This window comes from Leucoraja erinacea, chromosome 33, assembly GCF_028641065.1.
Source record: "Leucoraja erinacea ecotype New England chromosome 33, Leri_hhj_1, whole genome shotgun sequence".
Taxonomy (NCBI): domain Eukaryota; kingdom Metazoa; phylum Chordata; class Chondrichthyes; order Rajiformes; family Rajidae; genus Leucoraja; species Leucoraja erinaceus.
In genome coordinates this window covers 12,162,183-12,183,027 of record NC_073409.1, presented here as the reverse complement: position 1 = coordinate 12,183,027, position 20,845 = coordinate 12,162,183, and the positions used below count along the sequence as shown (strand labels likewise).

At 40.6% G+C, this 20,845-nt stretch overlaps 1 protein-coding gene across 2 annotated transcripts in view; it reads right to left on the bottom strand.

Annotated features, from left to right (window-relative positions):
- dis3l (DIS3 like exosome 3'-5' exoribonuclease) overlaps positions 1 to 20,576 on the bottom strand; it is a 37,667-nt gene extending 17,091 nt beyond the window's left edge. For both annotated transcript variants that reach the window (XM_055661344.1, XM_055661345.1), the window contains exons 1-5: positions 20,300 to 20,576; positions 19,390 to 19,543; positions 4,370 to 4,498; positions 3,404 to 3,539; positions 160 to 336 (exon numbers count right to left, since the gene is read on the bottom strand). In XM_055661344.1, coding sequence (XP_055517319.1) covers positions 160 to 336; positions 3,404 to 3,539; positions 4,370 to 4,498; positions 19,390 to 19,543; positions 20,300 to 20,429 — 726 coding nt within the window. In that variant the 5' untranslated portion in view covers positions 20,430 to 20,576. The remainder of the gene's footprint in view (positions 1 to 159; positions 337 to 3,403; positions 3,540 to 4,369; positions 4,499 to 19,389; positions 19,544 to 20,299) is intronic.
- Between the last annotated feature and the right edge of the window lie 269 nt (positions 20,577 to 20,845).

Genomic DNA, 20,845 nt, shown 5'->3' with positions numbered 1-20,845 from the left:
ATGCAAACTCCTCATTGGCATTGAAAGTCATGATTGAGCTTGAGACGTTGGTGCTGTTAGGCAACATTTCTACCAGCTATATTTCTGTCTATCGTAGTGCGCACTGGGTTGAAACATGAGTTCACGACTGCCATTTCAAAACCAAATGTGTCAGTTTACCTGAATATATCTCCCAGATTTGATGCCAGCCTCCAGTATTTCCAAAGACAGATGTTCCAAATATTCCTTTCCATTCTTCTCCTGAATTTCATTCTCTCTTTCTTTCCGAGACTGAACAATAGACTCATACAGCTCGTGCACTGCTTTCAGGTCAGGCCAAAAATTCTCCAAGTAGCTCTATAAAGAAACAAAACGATAAAAGTGATTGTAGCATGCTCATCAGCATTTCATTGCTTACAAATACAAAATTGCATAGTCTGCATAAAATGCAGCACAGGATAAAAATATCTGTACAGAAAGACGTAAGAGTAACAAACTGTCACAAATTGGCATCTTTCTGTTGTAAAGGTTTGAATCTACCCAGATAAAAATGTTCATTTACTGGTGCTGGAAGATGTTCAATAAGTAATGCCCAATAGACACAACCAAAACATTCACTCCAACTAGAAATTAATGACTGAAATGGGAAATTGATGAAACTGAGACAGTTCAAATGGGATAAAGCTTACTAATGGATAGGATAGAACATGTTTCATTCAATCCTACCACATATGCCAGTCAGTGTTGCCCAATTCATTTTACATTCGAGTCTTTTTGTAGATACCTGATAATTCACAATCTGTAAGTATCCTTCCAAAATCCCGAAATTAGACCAAATTTTGTCATGTTTTACACAAGAAAAGCCTTTTTTGCAAATAGTTTTCTCTTGTTTATTTGGGATCTAAATCCAAGTTTCCACTGAATAAATATTTTCAGTAACGCTACTGCCATCTAGGGACAACCATAGGAATTACGAACAAAAATGTTATACCATATTCCAAATATTGTTTCTCCAGCAGAGATTTCTGCTTATATTGTAGTATTGATTTAACTAATTTGTGTAATTGAACATAAAAAGGTTGAATCTAGAGACAGTGAGACAGTGAGAGAGAGAGCGAGCGAGCGAGAGAGAGAGATGTGATACAGAAAGTGAAATAGGTATGACATACAGAGACATGGAAGGACATAGAGTAATACAGTCATTGAGCTGTGCATCATGGTAACAGGCCGTTCAGCTCACCCTGTCCATACCAACCAAGTTGTCATGTTGGGCTACTGAAACAAAGAACTGCAGATGCTGGTTTATACCAATGATAGGCACAAAGTGCTGGAGTAACTCAGCGGGTCAAAGAGCACCTCTGGAGAAAAGGGATAGGTGAACTGCGGAACTGGTTAAATTACTCGAGTGGAGAAAGGGGGCAAGAGGGGAGGGGAGGAGAGTGTAGGTAAACGTTACTTAAAATTAGTGAAATTAACATTCATACCGCTGGGTTGTAAGCATATTAGAGTCCCATTTGTTTGCATATGGCTCAGAACTCTCTGAATTTTATGCCCAAATGTCTCTTAAAAATCATAAATGTATTCTTCTATTGCTTCTTCTAGCAGCTCATTCCAGATACAGGCTACCCTCAAGAGTTAAAAAATTGCCCGAGGTCCCTCTCTCCTTAAATCTCTGCACTCTTACCTTAAGCCTATGTCCTCTAATGTTAGAATGGCAAACAGACTGTGAGAGTTCACTTTATCCATTTTCTTCATTACATTGGATACCTCAGTAAGGTCATCCCTTAGCTTCCTATGCTCAAAAACATATCTTAGCCTATCCAACCTCTCCCTATAATGCAAGGCCAGAAAACATCCTGGTGAATCTCTTCTACACCCTTTTCAACTTAATGACATCCTTCCTGTAGCTGGGCAACTAGAACTGCACAGTTTTCCAAGAGAGCCCACGCAATCGACTTGTACAGTTGAATCATGACGTGTCAACCTTTGTATTCCATACCTTCCCAATGAAGACAAGGGAACTAAATGCCTTCTTCTCCATACTGTCCACTTGACTTGCCATTTTAAAAGAACCAGGTACCTGTACTCCCAGCACTCTCCATTGCTCTACCATTCACTGTGCAAGATCTACCCTCATTTGACATGCCAAAGTACATCTTGCACTTGTCTGTGTTAAATTCAATTTGCCATGCCTTGGCCTATCTTCCCAACTAACCTAGATATTGTTGTAAACTTCAGATATCTTTCCTCACTCTACTATGCCACTAATTTTGGTGTCATCTGCAAATTTGCTAACAATGCTATCTACATTGTCATCCAAATTTGTCCTCTTTGTTCTCGGCAGCTCCACCACGCCGGGCCCCTCATTGTTCTCTGCCCCCCCCCCCCCCCCCCCACCCCCCCCCCCCCCCCCCCCCCCCCCCCAACCAACCTTTTTTTCTCGGCATTCCCTGTATTTAAGTTCTACCCATATAACCTTACTGGACTATCACCCATGAACATGGGGGATAGAGAGAGATCAGTGTGAGGGATACTAATATGCTAGGGCAATTATATGATCAAGAAGTGGATGAATTGGGTCTCTTGAAAAAGCATTAAAGTGGATAAATCCCCAGGGCCTGATGGGATCTATGACAGGTTATTAAGAGAGAAGGACAAGTGAGAAGATTGCAGGAGAATCTTGATGAAAATCTTTGTATCTTTTATTGCCAGAGGCAAGGGAGCTGGAGGATTGGAGAGTTGTTCCTTTGTTTAAAAACGCAAGTAGAAATAATCCAGTATGGGAATGGGAGGGGGAGTTAAAATGTTCAGTGACCAGGATATTACATAAGCCTAAACGGACTGAGCGAAGGTGTTCAGCACAACAATCACCAAGCCTGCGTTTGGGTGCTCAGAACGCAATGCCAATGGTGGCTGTGGAACCATTAATATGTTGGCATTTACAAGGCTTTTTGAAAGGCACATGGTTACGCAGGGACTGGAGGAATATGGATCTTGCACAGGCAGAAGAGATGAGTCTAGCTTGGCAGCATGATCAGTACAGACATTGTAGGCAGAAGGGCCTGTTCCCGTGCTGTATTTTTCAATGTTCTATCCTTCTTTGTGTTTCAAGAGCTTCTGGATTTTGCTTTGAAGATTGTGGCACACTTAGCACTTCTGGAAAATAGACAAAATACAATAATCATTCACCCAATACCGAGTCAACCTGGTCTACATGGAGCTGTCTGGAATGTTCTCTTTGGACACTAATTCCTTCTCCAGTGTTCAAAGGTATAATCCCCACTTTTGCTATTTCCTCCATCTTCCTAAAACTGGTGCCAGAGCTACTGTCTACAGTGTCTCGTAAGATTTCGACACACCATTTCACAGCAATATTCTGGTTCATTCAATGGTTCCAGTCCTATGTCATTGGACTATTTATTACCTTAAATGATACAACAAACACTCCATCTGTTTCACTCCCATATTTCTGAATGGCTTCCGCATCCTCAGTAACCATAACAACTGGCATTAGTCCTGCAAGATGATTATAATACCAGACTGTGGCATAGTAAATGCACCTAGAACAAATAATTAACATTTTGATTAATTTTGTTTGCATGACTTAAAATTCAAATATTTCCACAGCATGACAGGACTGTAATACCAATCAGTTTCAGAAAAAGCTCAGGAATCTTTTTTTCCTAATTTCAAACATCCCCCAATTTCCCAAATATATTCCAGCAAAACAAAAAAATCTTATATTGGTTAAATGCCTCTGACTTGGATAAAAATAAAATTTACATTGCAACATTAAAATATGTACAAATTCACCCATAAATCTCCACCTTTCCAGAGCATAACAAGATGTTGCACATTCTGCATTCCCTGCCATGCATCACAACTGCTACATAATCATGTGACTTTATCATTCGAAAGTCATCTATAATTGCTCTTGTCAGCCGCAGGTGACATTCCACCATAAAAACGACAGGAGCTGCAATAAAGTTCAATGAGACAAAGATGCCCAAGAGCACCACAGTCTCATAGCCGCTTTTCTCCTCAGTTACAAAACCACTTGAAATAGTTTGCCTTGTTCCAGCCTTAGTAACTATAAATCTTCATAAAATAGTTTAGTTTAGCTATAAACTGTGTCAATCCTTGATTAGATTAGCAGCTCGATAGTTGGCGATAGCACTAGTGGTTCTGGATCAACTCCAAATTGTTTTCTGCAAGACTGAATTAAATGTTTTTCTGCCAAATTATATATTAATATATTTCCATTCATTTTTTACAAAATATTTTAAAGCGCCAGAGTGAATTAAAGACTAGCGAGATGAGTGTAGAATATTTTACCATAATTAGTATCCTTAAACAGGTAGAAAGATTAAAATGAATTTTAAAGACAAACCTGGTCTGCCATTTTTCTAGAGACTCTCCTTGCTCTCTCGGGACATACGAGTACAATTGAAATTCATTGAAGAACATAACGCATTCATGACGAGCATCCCTCAGCAGGTTCCGCAGCTTGTTATACTGCCTGCAATGAAACAATTGTTGATGCAACCATGCCAGCTACAATGGTATTTCCATAATTGCTCATTTAAAAAAAAGAACATTCCATTCCGATTCTTCCACCATCACAACTATGAGATTCCTACCTTTTTGCACTGAAGGTGGAGCCAATTGACATCACCACAGTTAAATTTTGTTCCCAGTATATTCCTAGCACTTTCATCAACACACACGGCATTTCTTCTATTTTTTAGATCTGGGCATCACTAAGGCCATTATTTATCACCAATCTCAAATTGCTATGGAGAAGATGGTAGTAAACTGCCTCCTTGAACTGCTGAATCCCTTGTGACGAAGGTGTAGCTAGTCACAGATGGCTATTGTGCAGAAGCTATTGGGATGGTTTTTCCTTCCTTTCATTGTGAACGTTTAAAAGGAAAATTTTAAAGGAAAATTATTGAAGCCTAATTCCTCAGTTTCCTTTCTCAATCCACTGCATAGAGATGGCCTGGAATGTTGCTGGAACTCGTGACTAATCTCATTTTCCCTATTTCACCATGGTAGAGGTCTCAGTCTTTGTCAGGTTGCTTTCCACTAGTTTCCTCGCTAAACATAACCCGACAGGCAATACCTTGTCTCCTGATTGATAGAAATATTTCACTCTCAAATTATTAATGACTCTTTCGCCTGCATTCAATATACCACATTTTTCTAAAATTCGTTCTTGGGATCTGAGTGTCACTCACAAGGCCAGCATTTATTGCCCATCCTTAACTGACTTTGAGGAGATGCTGATGAGCCACCTTCTTGAACTTCTGCAGTCCTTCTGGCAAAGGGACTGTGGTTGAAGGTTGGTCCAGGAATTCGATCTGGTGCAATGAAAGACCAGGAAGGTATGCAACGGGAAGGAGTGCATAGTGTTGGCAGTGTTCCCATACATCTGCTACTTCTGTCCTTGGTAGTACAGATCACAGATTTGGGATGCTGTCAGTGGCCTAATGACCCTTCAGTGAAGGGACTATCGTTTAGTCCTTCTGGCAAAGGGACTCCCTCAGTGTGGTTGGAGGTTGGTCCAGGAATTCGATCTGGTGCAATGAAAGACCAGGAAGGTATGCAATGAATCATTGACACCGAGTCCACAACTTTGTCTTGTAGCCACAGTAGCTATGTGGCTGGCCCTTTTGAATTTCTGTTGAAGATCTGAAGATGGCTGGGCCTAGGTCACTACCCCAAGGAATTCCTGCAGTAATGTTTATGGGGATGTATAATCAACCTCCAAAATCACAACCATCTTACATTGTGCAAGCTATGGCTCCATCCATTGTATTATTTTCTCCTAGATGCCCATTGACTTAATCTTTATCATTGTGTTGTATTGCACCCCCATATGCTAAATGAGGCAGATTGTGAACAAATCTAGCAACTTAAGACTGAACAATCATGAAGTGCTGTGGGTCATCAGCAGCAGCAAAATTATACTCAAACACAATCTGCAACCATTTGGCCTGGCATAAACCCTGTTCTACCATCACCATCAAGCCACAGGATGAACCTTGATTCAATGAGAAGGAGGACATGCCAGGATCAGCATCGGGTATACCTCTAAATGAGAAATCAACCTGGCTACAAGATAGGACTATTTGCACACCAAAGAGAATAAACAACATGCAATAGACAGAGCTAAGCGGTCGCACAATTAATCAATAGATCCGATCTAACCCCTGCAATCCTGTCTTCAACCAACGATTCACTCCATGTGACATTAGCAAATGGCATTGGGTACAACAAAGGCATGGGGCCCTGACATTCTGGCAATAGTACTGAAGGCTTCAGCTCCAGTACCTATTGCACCCTTTGCCTAGTGTTCCAATACTACAACAAATGTGGAAAATTGCCCAGGTATGTACTGTCCACTAGAAGTAGGACAAATCTGACCCATGCAATTACCGTCTTGTTAGTCTACTCTCGATCATCAACAAAGTGATGGATAGCAAAAGCTCAGTTTGTATTCCAGCAAAATCACTCAACTCTTGACATTACAACTTTGGTCCAAACATGGACAAAAGGGCTGCACTCCATAGGTGAAGTGAGAGTAACTGCCCTTGACATCAATGCAGCAAAGAACAAGGGCAGCAAAAGCATAGGAATCGTCACCTTGCAATTTCTCTCCAAGCCATACACCATCCAGACTTGGAAATATATATCCATTTCTTCACCTTCACTGGGTCAATATCTTGAAAATATCTCCCTAACAGCTCAAGAAGAGCAGCTGTTTAAGGCACAACTCACCACTACCTGCTCAAGGGCAATTAGGGACGGGTAATTAAATACTAGTTCAGCCTGCAAAGCACACATCCCTTAAATGAATAAAAATGGCATCTTGATGTCACTTCCAGTCAAAGCCTGCCTTGAAGTCAAAGGCTGTGAAAAAGTATTGTAACTGTACCTGATTAGCTTGGCTAAGGAATCAAAGACCAAACTAAAATCAGGAAATAAATTTGGTGATACAATAACCCCATACAAGAATGTTTTTATAACAAAATAAAGGAGTTACAACAATCTCATTAGCTTAGAAGAAATGTGCTTATTGGTAAGAATCAATATATTTTATCAGAAGAACTAAATGTGGAATGGGATTTAATTAGATTCTCCTTAACAATTATATTTTATCTTTAGGCATAGTCATGCAATGCAAGGAGGTGTTGAGAGTCAGCTAATAGAGGTAAAGGAATGTAGTATGAGACTGTAGAAAGCAAAATATTACTATCTTCACTCATGTCAATCCATACAAATACTGTAAAACTACCCATTACTCTGTAGTTTGAAGATGCAAATCCATACAAGTAAAAAAGATGTGATCAGGTCTGTGTATATTGACATTTTGATAAGGAAAGTGACAGAAGGTAATGAGCTTTTCGATTTCAACTTGATCAACATAAATACTCAGCTCAGTACCAGAATATATTAGAATCTCCAGCCACCAATTGTAAGTGTTTAGTTATACAGCATGGAAACAGGTATTTCGGCCCATGCCGGCCATCAATCACCGCTTCACACTAGTTCTATGTTATCCACTTTCACATCAACTCCTTACACACAAGGGGTAACTTATAGAGGCCAATTAACCTACAAGCCCGAGCGTCTTTGGGATGTGGGAGGAAATCGGAGCAGCCATAGGAAACCCAGGGAGGCCACAGGGAGTGTTACCACCACACAGATAGCACCCGAGTTCAGGATCGAACTAGAGTCTCTTGCATTGTGAGGCAGCAGCTGCGCCACTATGCCACACTGTTTTATTTTAAGTGTATACCGAAGTATCAGTGTCTTTTAAACCCTGAACAAAATTATAAATGTGACCTCAATGCTTCTAAAAACTTCATAGACCTTCAGGAAAAGACAGAACATTTAAATTAGAAAATAAATTGATCATCCAAACAATCGATAGCTTTAAAATAGCAAAACCAATGGATTTCTATTAAGGGGAAAAATAATTTGACATTTCAGCACCACAATAGATTAAGTTAAAGAGGATATTCTTCTATGACTTCTGATAACATTTGGTGAATTAGCAGAAGACTTTACACTGACTTTACAGAGCTGTTATAATTGGGAGCTTCATGGAAGTGAGAAGCTACATTAAAAAGCCACACTGCTTTACAGGTCTATCTACTCGGGTCCTTGGGTGCTACCCGTGTGGAGTTTGCATGTTATTTATTATCACTGCCCGAGTTTCCTGTGACTATTCGGGTTTCCTTCCATGTTCAGACTTGCTGGTTGGTTAATTAGCTATCGTGAATCGCCCCTGGCATAGATGCATGATGGTGGGTTAATTGGGGGGAAACAAAGGGTCTGTGAGAGAGTTTACATGGAATTAAGTGGGAGAAGTAGGGGTGTACGCTGAAGCTGGGCAGAGACTCCAGGGACTGAATTGCCTCTATCCTGTGACACAAGGAAATGGCAGAAATATAAAACACTATGCAAATCCAAAATGCTGGGTTTTTTTTTGTTTCTTTAATCATAATTGCCTTTTCATATAATGCTATATACGAGGCAAGCTTAAACCTCTATATAAATCAAAAATGAGTTAGGAAGAATCTTACAACCCTTAAATATTCCAACAAAAACAGTAAAGAAAGAAAATGGTCCCAGGCACAGATATCCATATAACACACAGTGGGAATCAAGTGAACAACAGGGACAAAATGAACAGCAATCTGTTAAATTGAGCAGCTTTGATTAAAATAGCCTGGGGCTTTTAACAGACGCTCAGTCCTCAAGGGAAAAGTTCTCAAAATGTCATTAGTAAGTTTAACTGATTGTGGGTTTCACCATTTACACCTTCTGGAAAATTGAAAAATACTATTAAATACTTCGATTTATTTAAAAAAACCTCCAAAGCCAAACACTTTTTATTGACTGTGGATAAATAAATCAATAATTGTACATTTTCTCTATCTCCTGGTTTCAAGTTTGTTTTAACCATGTATCCACATGGATAGGAGGAGGAATGAGGTACAGATGAGAGCTTAGAGATCCAGGAAAGATGTTCAATAGGTGACAATCTAAGGGTTACTCTCAGTGTCCTGTGCCAATATGTAAAGACATAGGAGAATAAAGCAAATGATTGTGTGGCTGGAGAGATAGTGCCAAAGGAAGACTTTACACTCCGAGGCATTGGAACTATTGTTGAAACAGGTTGCACCTGTAAACATCAAACCGATTGCTCTTCACAGAGCCAGAACCTATCTCCTTGCACAGGGGTTTGCAAGTGTTACTGGGAGAACTGCTGTGTGTTACGAGAGACACACAATCGATTGCAAATGCTAACAAAACACTGGTGCAAAACACAAAGTGCTGGAAGAACTCAGCGGGTCTGTGGAGGAAAATGGACAGTTGACCTTTCGGGTCGAGGCTCTGCCTCTGGACTGAAATAATGGCGGGGAGATGGCCAGTATAAAGAGGTGAGGGGAAGTGGGGCAAGAGGTGACATGCGGCAGGTGGATCTTGGCGAGAAAAGGTGGATTGAGTCAGGTGAGAGAGAGAGGGGTGGAGATAATGAGAGAGGCTGCAATGTGATAGGTGGAGGCAACTGAGGGCTTCAGATGATGAAATCTGATGGGTAAGGTGTGGAAAGAGACCAAACAAGGGAGGTCAGATGGGAACAGTGGAGGTAGGGAACCTGATGGGAAGAGTGTGTGAGTAAATGGGCGGATGGTTTAGGTGGGAGAGGAGCTAGGGGATGGGTGTTCTGGCAGGATCTGGGTGCATAGAGGCACTGAGGAGGAGCAGGTTAATGAAACTAGAGAAATTAATGTTTATGCAGTCGAGATGTACACTACCAAGACAGAATAAAAAGTTCAGTTCCTCTAGTTTGCGCTTGGTCCCACTTTTTAGGTTTAGGTTTATTATTGTCATGTGTACCAAGATATAGTGAAAAGCTTTGTTTTGCATTCTATCCAATACAGACTTCAGAATATAGTTCTCAGCATTGCATCAAATTCATAAATAAAGATCAATATTCACAATGGGATAGAGGTGAAACGAACAGTACCCTAACGTGGAAAGACCAGAAGCCTGGAAATAGAAGGAATGTCGTTGTTTCTGAGTCTAGTAGTTCATGCTTTCAAGTTCCTGTATCTCTTCTGGACAGGAGCAGGCAGAACAAGGAATGACCAGGGTGGGACAAGTTTTTGATTATAGACACAAAGTGCTGGAATAACTCAGCGGAACAGGCAGCATCTCTGGATAGGAAAAGGTGACATTTCGGGTTGAGACCCTTCTTCAGACTGCGAGTCAGAGGAGAGGGAGACAGAGATAAGGACGTGTAAGGTGTGAAAACGAGACATCAAAGGGGATGCATATCAAGGAAAAATCTAGAAAATATCTTTGTTAGCTAGGAGAAGATGATAACAAAGCATACAGAGATAAAAATTAATCAGGGGGACAGTCAGACCGGTTGGAGAGCTAGGAAGGGGGAAGGATGGAGAGAGAGAGGGAAAGCAAAGGTTACGAAGTTAGAGAAATCAATATTCATACCACTGGGGTGTAAGCTGCCCAAGTGCAATATGAGGTGCTGTTCCTCCAATTCACACTGACAGTGGAGGAGGCCCAGAACAGAAAGGTCAGTGTGGGAATGGGAGGGAGAGTTAAAGTGTTTGGCAACCAGGAGATCAGGTAGGTATAGGCGGAGGAATGAATCTGGAAACTGGAGGTGCATGTGATAGTAGTGTTGTTGCAATCATGGGAGACTTTAACTTGCTTGTAGACTGGACTACTCAAATTTACTGTATTAACTTGGAAAATGAATTCCCGAGTACACACTGGATACTTTTTACCTCAACATGTTAAGGAGAAAACTAGGTCACTTGGTTCATGTTTTGTGCATTGAGAAAGGGTTACCTGATAACCCGTTGTTGAGGGATCTTTGGCAAAGAATGACAACAAAAGTAATAGAATTTGATAAGTTTGAAAGTGATGCAGAAATAAAGTATTTATTTTTTGCAAAATATCCAATAAGGCTCAAAGTCCCAATAGGAAGTGTGATCCATCTGTGACTGACAGGTGAAATTAAAGAGCATTAAATCCAAGGGAGAGGCTTATAGCATTATCAGAAATAGCACAAGACCGGAGTATTGGGAGGAATTTTCAGAAAAGGTGGACAAAGAAATAGAACATAAACCAGTACAATACAGGAACAGGCCATACAGCCAATGTGTAACATGATGCCAAATTAAACTAATCCCTTCTGCCTGCGCATCTCCATATTCCCCCATTCCCTACATGTTCAAGTTTCTTTATGCATGTTAAACACACTATCACATGTTTCCAGGCACCTACCACTCTGTGTAAAATAACTTGCCTATCACATCCCCTTTAATCCTTTAACAGTTATACCCCCTAGTATTTGGCATTTGGGAAAAAAGGTTCTGACTGTCTATCTTACCTATATCTCTCATAATTTTGTAATCGTCCATCAGGTCTCCTCTCAACCTCCAACATGTCAGAGAAAATAATCCAAATTCATCCAACCTCTCTTTACACCTAATACCCTCTAATCCAGGCAGCATTCTGATAAATCACCTCTGCACCCTCCCCAAAGCGTCCACATCCTACTTGGTATGGGGCGACCAGAAATGAATAAAATACTTCAAATGCCTCGATTCTCAATTTGTTGATGATACTGAACTACGTGAAACTGTGAGTATGGACGATGTCAGAGCAGATAAGGAGAAGCTGAAAGAGCAGCTGAGAATGTGGAATTAGAAATGTAGGTTGAAAAATGTGAGGTTATCTACTTTGGTATACATACGAGGACATGAGGAGAAAAGGTGTTTATGAAAGTGTGAGATTGGGTGTTGATGTTCAAGGTGACCCAAGTGGGCTATTACACAAGTTGCTCGAAAACAACATTGATATAGAAAATGATTAACAGGGAAAATAGCCTTTTTATAAATAAGGTTTTGATCTCAAGAGCAAGGAAGGCGTATAGCACAAGGACTCAGCGATTCTGCACCTATTTCTGAGGTAGATGTCAGACCAGGCTCGAATGGCTGGATGGCCTACCCCAATGTTCTTTTTGCACTAATTCTGGGTGCTGTATCATTACACCGTCAGCACCCAAATTAGAGGTTGTTTAATCAGACTGCTTGGCAACATACAAGCAGCTTCTATTGAATACTATTACCTCATAACAAATTTTAATTTGCCCGGTTCAAATGAAGCCTCACAATAATATAATACCTTTATAAACCACATTTAATTTATTTTAAGTCCTTCCACTGGACACTACAAACATAATGGTGAGAGTACAGAACGGCAGGCTCTAGAGTTTAGATGAGGGTGCAAATAAATGAATCACATAATGCATTTTAGATAATGTTTTACAAAATAAAATGTGGGGAAAGAGAGAAATTTAAGGAAAATATCAAGAGCAGGCGCCCTACGACCAATGGAGTGTAGGAAGTGACAGACAATTAGAAAGCCAGAGTTTGAAAGCCAAAGTAGTAATTTTAAATTTAAGATGCTAGAGGGCAGAGGTAGATAGGTTGTCAGAGCTGCAAGTGATGGGAGATGAGCAGAATGAAGACAAATGTGGTTTGGAATATTGGCTTTTATGGAACACTACACCAAGTGCATACCCACTGGGTCTGTTTTCCCCCAACGCAGGGGGGGGTGGGGGGGGGGGGGGGGGGGGGGGGGGGGGGGGGGGGGGGGGGGGGGGGGGGGGGGGGGGGTTTTGCTGCGGCTTCACACACACATACTAACCACCCCACACACACACGGGGGGGGGAGGGGGTAGGGAGTGTAGGGAGGGGAGTAGGGCAGACAGGGTGGGCGAGGGGAGGGAGGGGAGACCGCTGGGTCCCGTTCCCTCAAAGTGCGGTTGTGGGGGGGGGGGGGGGGGTCTGCGGCTTCACACGCACACTAACCACCTGCCATACACACAGGGGGGAGGGAGGGAGAGAGGGAGAGAACTTTACTTAGCCTTGGCAAGCTATTGAGTGTTAGAAATAAATGTGACAATATGACAGAATTGATGGCTACCAACAAAAAGAAGTTCCAAATAATCTATGATTTGAACAATCTGCCTTGTAGAGAATTCCGAGGATAAATTCACAATTCAAATTTGGAAAATAGTGCAATGTCCCAAGATATCTTTCTGATAAGTTACCTGAAAAAAGTGCCCTAATTTTCCATGTTCACAGATGGCACCTTCATTCAGTCTTCAACATAGCATTAAATTTAGAAAATTGACAGAAGTTAAGCTTGGCTCCCTACGTTCTTTAGCTGGAAGCTACTGGCAAAAGAATTAATAGAATGGAACAGAGTAACATTTTGAAAAATCTTGCTAGGCTCCATTTCAACAGAACAAATATTGCATCTCCATAAGAAAAAACAGGATTTTGGAAAATGTAATGCTTTTTCAATCAAAGTGATCATTATTTTACATTCATCATAAAGCCAAAGGGATTCAGAAGGAGAAACACCAATCAGACTTCCAAAAGGCCTCTGACAAAGTTCTACATGTAAATGTAAATCTCTGGGAATTCAGCATAAATTATGAGAGTGGACAAAAATCAATTTAAGTAGCAAATATTTATTTGTTGGAGTTAAATAAATTAATGGTGGGAAAAAAAATCAAAGGTCTGTGCTTCAACTGCTATTAATCAAATTAATAATTAATGATATTAAGAAACGGGTAGCAATGTGAAATTAGAATTGCATATTGTAAATTACCAAACAAATTAAAACATATATCGGAGTTCCAAACAACAAATAAGATTTAATATGGACAAGTGTAAAAAATGATACAATCGAAAAAGTAAAAGAAAAACATAACTATTTCATAATGGGGTCACAATGTGGATGAGCTCAAAAGTAATCATGGAACCTCAGCTTAATGCTCAACATATATAACTAATATGCAGCAGAAATATATGAGGCTAATTTAATGATAACTTGCATAATTAAAACGGTTAATAAATTGTTTTGTTCTTAGAGACGGTGAATTATTGGAATTATTGCAAAGAGCCATAAAACTGACCTGTACTTATGAGTTACAACTGAGTGGTGAGCAAAAATGGAAGCAAGTTGACCATTTCAGCATTCAAGGTTTTTTCATATCAAGGTTATTAAGGAAATGAATATGTTAAAAGGAAAACAATAAAAACAGGCTGAGACACAAGGGATAAGAGTGAGTCTGAGTAAAGACGAATTACAGATGGTGATGAGTCAGTATAGAAGTGAGTTCGACCGATTGACCAAATGGTGCCAGCACAACAACCTGGCTCTCAACATCAGTAAAACCTAGGAACTGATTGTGGACTTTGGAAGAGGAAGGATGAGGATCCACAATCCTGTTTATATCAATGGGACGATGGTGGAGAGAGTCAAAAACTTCAAATTCCTGGACCCAGCAAACTGATGCAATTACAAAGTAAGCTCATCAGCGCCTCTACTTCCCGAGAAGATTATGGAGATTCGGTATGTCAAAGAGGATTCTCTTGAACTTCGACAGGTGCACAGTAGAGAGCATACTGACTGGTTGCATCATGGCCTGGTTTGGCAACTTGAACGTCCAGGAGCGGAAAAGATTGTAAAAAGTTGTGACCACTGCCCTGTCCATCACTGCCTCTGACCTCCCAACCATCGAAAGGATTTATCGAAGTAGCTGCCTCAAAAAGGCAGCCAGCAACATCAGAGACCTACACCACCCTGGCCACACACACTCATTTCACTATTGCCATCGGGAAGAAGGTACAGGAGCCTGAAAACTGTAACGGCCAGGTTCAGGAACAGCTTCTTCCCTTCAGCCATCAGGCTATTAAACACGACAATACAAACAAGCTCTGAATTACAATAGACTATTATTATTATTATTGCACTATAATTGTTTGTTTATTGAATATATGTGCATGTATATATATACACACACTGAACTTTTTCTCCCTCCCATTATGTACTATGTTTACATATTCTGTTATGCTGCAGCAAGTAAGAATTTCATTGTTCTATCTGGGACATATGACAATAAAACACTCTTGACTTGATTCTCTAGATAAGAAAAGTAATAAAAAGGGTAAAACTAAAGGCTCTGTAACTAAATGCACATAATATTCAAAACAAAGCAGTTCAGCTAAGAAAATGAAAAGAAATAAACGAGCTGATTGTTATTACTGAAATAGCTGCAGGAGGATATAAATTCGGACTGAAATATCAGCAAGTACACAAGATCTAAGAAGGATGGTGAGCCGAGAAAAGTAGAGTGTGGCTCTGTTAATTAATGATATTCTTTCAACAAGAGGGGTGTTCTAAGATCAGGAAACCAAGTTGTAGATATGGTTTGGTTTGATACGATTAATAATGAAGAGAAAAAGTCATTTCGGAAAGATGTAGAGGTCCTCTAACAGTGCCTACACAGTGGGACAGGGTGCAGAAGAAGAAATATTGAGAACCACTGGCAAGCACGGTTATAATTGCAGAGGATTTTGATCTACATGTAGACCAGAAACTTCAGGTGGGCAGATGTAGACTGGATGACAAGCACTCAGAATAGTTTGGGATAGTTTCTTAAAACAGTGCATTCTGGAGACAACTGAAGAGCAGCTATACGAGGCGTGATATTGTATAATGAGGATTCATTAAAGCTCATGGTGAAGGCAAAAATCATAAAATGTTTGCATTTTGCATTCAGTCTGAAGGGGAAATAAATGAGTCCATGATCAACAGTTTAAACTTAAAAAAGGGCACAAAAGCAGAGTTACTCAAGATGAACTAGCAAATCAGTTCAAAGAATCAGTCACAACGTTTAAGAGGATTTATGAGAATGCATAGAATATGAAAAAAATATCCCACGGAAAGGACCACTGTCTGTGGTTGACAAAATAGTTAAAGGTAGGATCAAACTTAAAGAGAAAGAAATATAAATTAAATTAAAATTACGAGATTACAAATAAAATTAGAGTATAATGAGAGTGTAAGATGAAGCTAGCCAGAAATCCAAAAATTATAGTTTCTGTAGATTTTTAAAAGAATAAAAAAGAAAATAGAATGTTGTTCTTGCAGAAACGGAGAATTAATAATAAAAAACAATGAATGGCAGAAGAACGAAACAGGCATTTAGATCAGTTTTCACTTTCTGTATGGATTCTCCATTAATCAGAAATTAAAGGGAGGGTAACTCAGAAAATTAAAATCTTCAGAACTTAGTAGCAATGAGCTGCAGGCTGACAAGTCTCCAGGTCTTGGTCAGCTTCTTCCCTGCTGGTTTTTACAAAATACCATAGATTGCGTAGAAAACTTGGTTAACATTTGTCATAGGAAGAATGGTAGAAGCTTTAATCAAAGATGTTACATCAGAGTATTTTGAAAAAATATCGAGGTAATAGGCAAAGCCATCATGGCTTAAGACAAGGGGAATCATGTTTGACCTATATACTGGAGTTCTAAGAAGAAGTAAAGAAATGTACTCTACCTAGATTTTCAGGTTGTTTAATAAGGTGCCACATCAAAGGTTAATGAGGAACATTAAAGCTCACTGTGCATTTGCCTGGACAGAAAATTGAAAGTTGAAAGGCGAATACAAACCAAAATAAGCATTAATAACCATTTTCTGGGCATCAAGGTAATGTGCTACCAGGTTCAGTAGCAGGGCCTCAACATTTATGATGTATATAAACAGTAAAGATGTATAATGCTAAATTTGTTAATGACGCAAGGAAAGGTGGGAAAGTAAATTTGAGGGGGAGACGACGTGGTTACGAGGGGATAATAGGTTAATCCAATTGCAAAAATCTTGATTATCATGTGGGAAAATTTGAGATTTTTCATTTTGGCAGAAAAAATAAAAAAGCTTATTGCCTAAATGGTGAAAGATTGTATAGAAACGGATTTTGGTATCCCAAGTGCATGATATAGTGAGTAATTTGAAAAGCTAATACCTGTAGAACGTTTGTTGTGATTTGTTGAACAAGAATTTATTACAAAAGAGGGAAATTGCACTTGTTATGCAGTGCAACACTGAGCCAATATTTAGAATACCATTTTCTCCTTATTTAACAGGCAAGTCTTCTGAGGAATGGTTGGACTGGCCGAGCCTTAATATCCTGGAATTGAGAAGAGGGAGGGAGAATGGAAACAAACAAGACCCTAAGGGGTTTTGAAAGGGCAGCTGCAAAATTGCATCATATAATTTATTATATAAAACTCTCTTTGTGCGTTTGTTTGTTTTCTTGTCAGTCACATCTCCTCCAAAACCCGATGCGGTAACGGTGAAATTTTAACATTTTCCGGTCGCCATTTACCTCATGAACTCAAAAATCTCCTCATCTGAAAATTTGGTTAATTATTTCCTGAGTTTTTTTTACTCCGCCCACCACCCTTAACTGCCCCCCGCATAGCTTCCTTCCCCCCCCCCTCCCCCCCCTCCCCCCTCTCTCTCTCTATTTCTCTGTGTGTGTGTCTCTCCCTCTCTCTCTCCTCGCTCTCTCTCTCTCTCTTTCTCTCTCTCTCTCTCTCTCCCTCTCTCTCTTAATCTCTCTCTCCCCTCTCCCTCCCCCCTCTACTCTCTCTCTCCTCCTCCCTCCCTCTCTCCCCTCCTCTCTCTCCCTCCCCCTCCCACCCTCTGCCCCCTCCCCCCTCCCCACTACCCTCCTCCAACCCCGCTCTCCCCTCCTCCAACCCCCTCTCCCCTCCCCTCCACCCCTTCCCTTCCCCTCTCTCCCCATTCCCTCTCCTCTCTCCCCCTTTCCCCCTCTCATCCCCCCTCCTCTCTCTCTCTCCACCTCCCCCCTCTCCCTCCCCTCTCCATCTCCCTCCCCTCTCCATCTCCCCCTCCCTCTACCCCCGTCTACCCGCTCCCCCCGTGTGTTTGGGGGGTGGTTAGTGTGTGTGTGTGTGACACCGCAGGCCCCCCCGCAAACCGCGCGTTGAGGGGACGGGACCCAATGGGTCCCCCTTGGTCTAGTATCCTCTTAAAGATGAATTTAGAACCAGCAGTTACGGTTTAATAATGAGGGGTTACCTTCTCAGGACAGGTGGTTAAATTTATTTTTCTGAAGGCCATGAGTTTTTGGAACTCTCTTTCTCAGAGAGTGGTAAAAGCAAAGTCTTAGAAAATTTTTAAGATGGCAGTAAACAGATTCTTGATAAGCATGGGCGAATGGTTATAAAACATGCATGGGAACGCATAGTTCAGACTACAATAAAAACACTTTAATCTTACTATATGCCTCAGTAGGTTTCAGGAACTTCTCCTGATCCTAATTGGTACATAAGCATTCCATTTACAGTATTTATCCACTCCTGCCTGCATACTTAACAGACATAATAAAACCTGGCATTGTAATTGAACCCATTCCCTTATTTACTTCCAGCTCTGTAACACTGTATCCCATCTTCCATGTACCAATGCAAAATACTAATCCTTACTCTCTCGCCTCTAAAACAGTTATCTAACATGTAAACTCACATTCTCTACTCTCCATAATTTCTTTTCTCAAAAAATGTTATAACCCATAACTACATCGTTACTCTGTTCCTTGTCCATCTACATTAACTGCTCTCTCCATCTCTCACTTCAGAAATGTCACATTTATTTCCATTTTTCAACACCATATAGAAAGAAGCCATTTGGCTCAAAACAGCTCCAGAGCAATCTGATTCTTCCCAATATTTATTCGTGTAATCTGTTCCCATAAACTACCCCCCAGATTCCATTACACTCTTACACCTGTGCAATTTACAGTGGCCAATTAATCTTTCAACTTCCATATCTTTGGGATGTTGGAGAAACCAAACCACCTCGAGAAAAATCATGTGTTCAGGGAAAACATTCAAGTTCCACACAGGCAGCACCAGGGTTCAGAATCAAACCCAGTCCTTCAGAGTTTTGAGGCAGCAGTTCCACTGGCTGTGTCATTCTACTGCGCATGGCATGACACCCAACCTTCTGTTCAAATAACCAACTATTTCCTTGCTCCTCATCTCTGTAACATCCTCTGTAATTTACCACTTGTAAGCTAAAATTCTTTATTCAAGTCACGTCCCTTCTCTTCTCCCTGCTCCCCTGCCTTTGTTGCCCGATCTCACAATAATATTTTTTCTGTAAATGCTTGCTTTGCTTCAACCTTTTAACATCTTTTTCTAGGTCATTTTTGCCGGCCCTCTTAATCTCTCCAACTGCCAACTTGTTTTTCTTTATTATATTGGCTATGAGTTGTACATAAACGTGAATACTGGAATCCAAATTATTTAAATACTTAAACTAAAAATAGTGTGTACATTGCTTTGCTGTTATAGATGCAAAGTGGAGGTCAGTTAGTCTGGAGCTATTTATTTTCCAAGCACTGACTATCCTACATTTTATGTAATTTTTAGAACCATCATACAATCTAAAGAAAAAGAACCAGCACTAACCTGCGTCCCTTCTGGTGTTGGACAGCCTGACAGGCTGTCTGCATGAAGACAATCCCTCTTAACTCCGGAAACTCAAGTATCTCCAGATAATCTTGCACCACTTTCCAGTCAGGTATCACATAATGTGTTGCACTTTGTGACAGCAATTTCCCTTCTGAAACATTAAGTTAATATAGAACAAAGTGTAAGCAAATTAAAAAAATTAAAACGACACTAACCAACAGGTTAGCTGCAGAGTAAAATAACTGATTTTCAAATGGGGCATTAATCTTACATTTGCCAGATAGATCAGTTAAACAGCTTCTTTGTAGATACGCTGCAAATGCATATTGTTTCCTTATTAGAAATGTTTTAATCAGTCAATTTTTACATGTTTTTTAAGTTAATATTGTGTCAGCCATGGCAGCAGTAACCTCTAAGTCATGACATAAGCCATTGAGATTATGATAATTTATGATCACATTCTACAATAGGATTGTGAGAGTACTGAGGGGTGCTATGTTTTACGTGGTCCCAGTCGATCTCTTGGATAGAAAAGATTCCGCAATGGTACTTAAAGAATAAGCACCAGCAACTAACATTTATTCCTCAAACACCATCACCAAAACAACCTAGCTAATCCTCAATGCATTGTGCTTCGTGGGATCATGATTGTTTTGCACTTGTAATATTAAAACGGTAATTGCATGAAAGCACTTTAGTACTTGTAAACTCTTTGGGGTCACCTGAAAGACACAAGAACGGTATTTGAGTTCAGGTTAAATAATCATCATTTTCTCAGCAGATGCTGCCACACTGCTGAATATTTCCAGCATAATAAGCAGCTTTTTGTTTTTACGTAGTCTTTGAGTTCAACACTTGCCGCGAGCATTTACGTTTCGGCTGAATCCCCCCCGTCCCCGTGCTTTACCGTTGTGGCACTGAGCCTCGCACAAACAGCTGTTGCATGGCACCGACTCCCGCAGGTAATGCTCCCTCACAACACGCACAGACCTCCCCTTACAGCTCCTCAGGTGCAGCACCTTCTCCGTTTTTATCATTGTGCCGCTGAAAAATATATCCCGAGGTCGGTGTCTATTCAAACTCGACTACCCGCCAAGGGCTGAGGAAACCACGTTTTCCGGACGTAAATAACTCGGACAATCTCCTCCCTCCTTCTTGGCGCCCATTTTCTGCCCGTCTCACCCGGAAATATTTGCCTACATTACCCGGAAATACAATTTCGCACTGCGGGGCAAGCGGTGCAGTCTAAAATGAATATCCTTTTGGATCTTTGGTTTGCTATAGGATCTTCGCTTTGGTCTAAAAGGAACAACAACAAAAAACAATGGGGCGGAGAGACATGGAGAGGCGAGGTTTCGGATCAACACCTTTCATCTGCACTGAAGGCGGGGAGATAGCCAGTACAAGAAGGATGGGGGAGGCAAGGGCTGTCAAGTGACAGGTGGACCCAGGT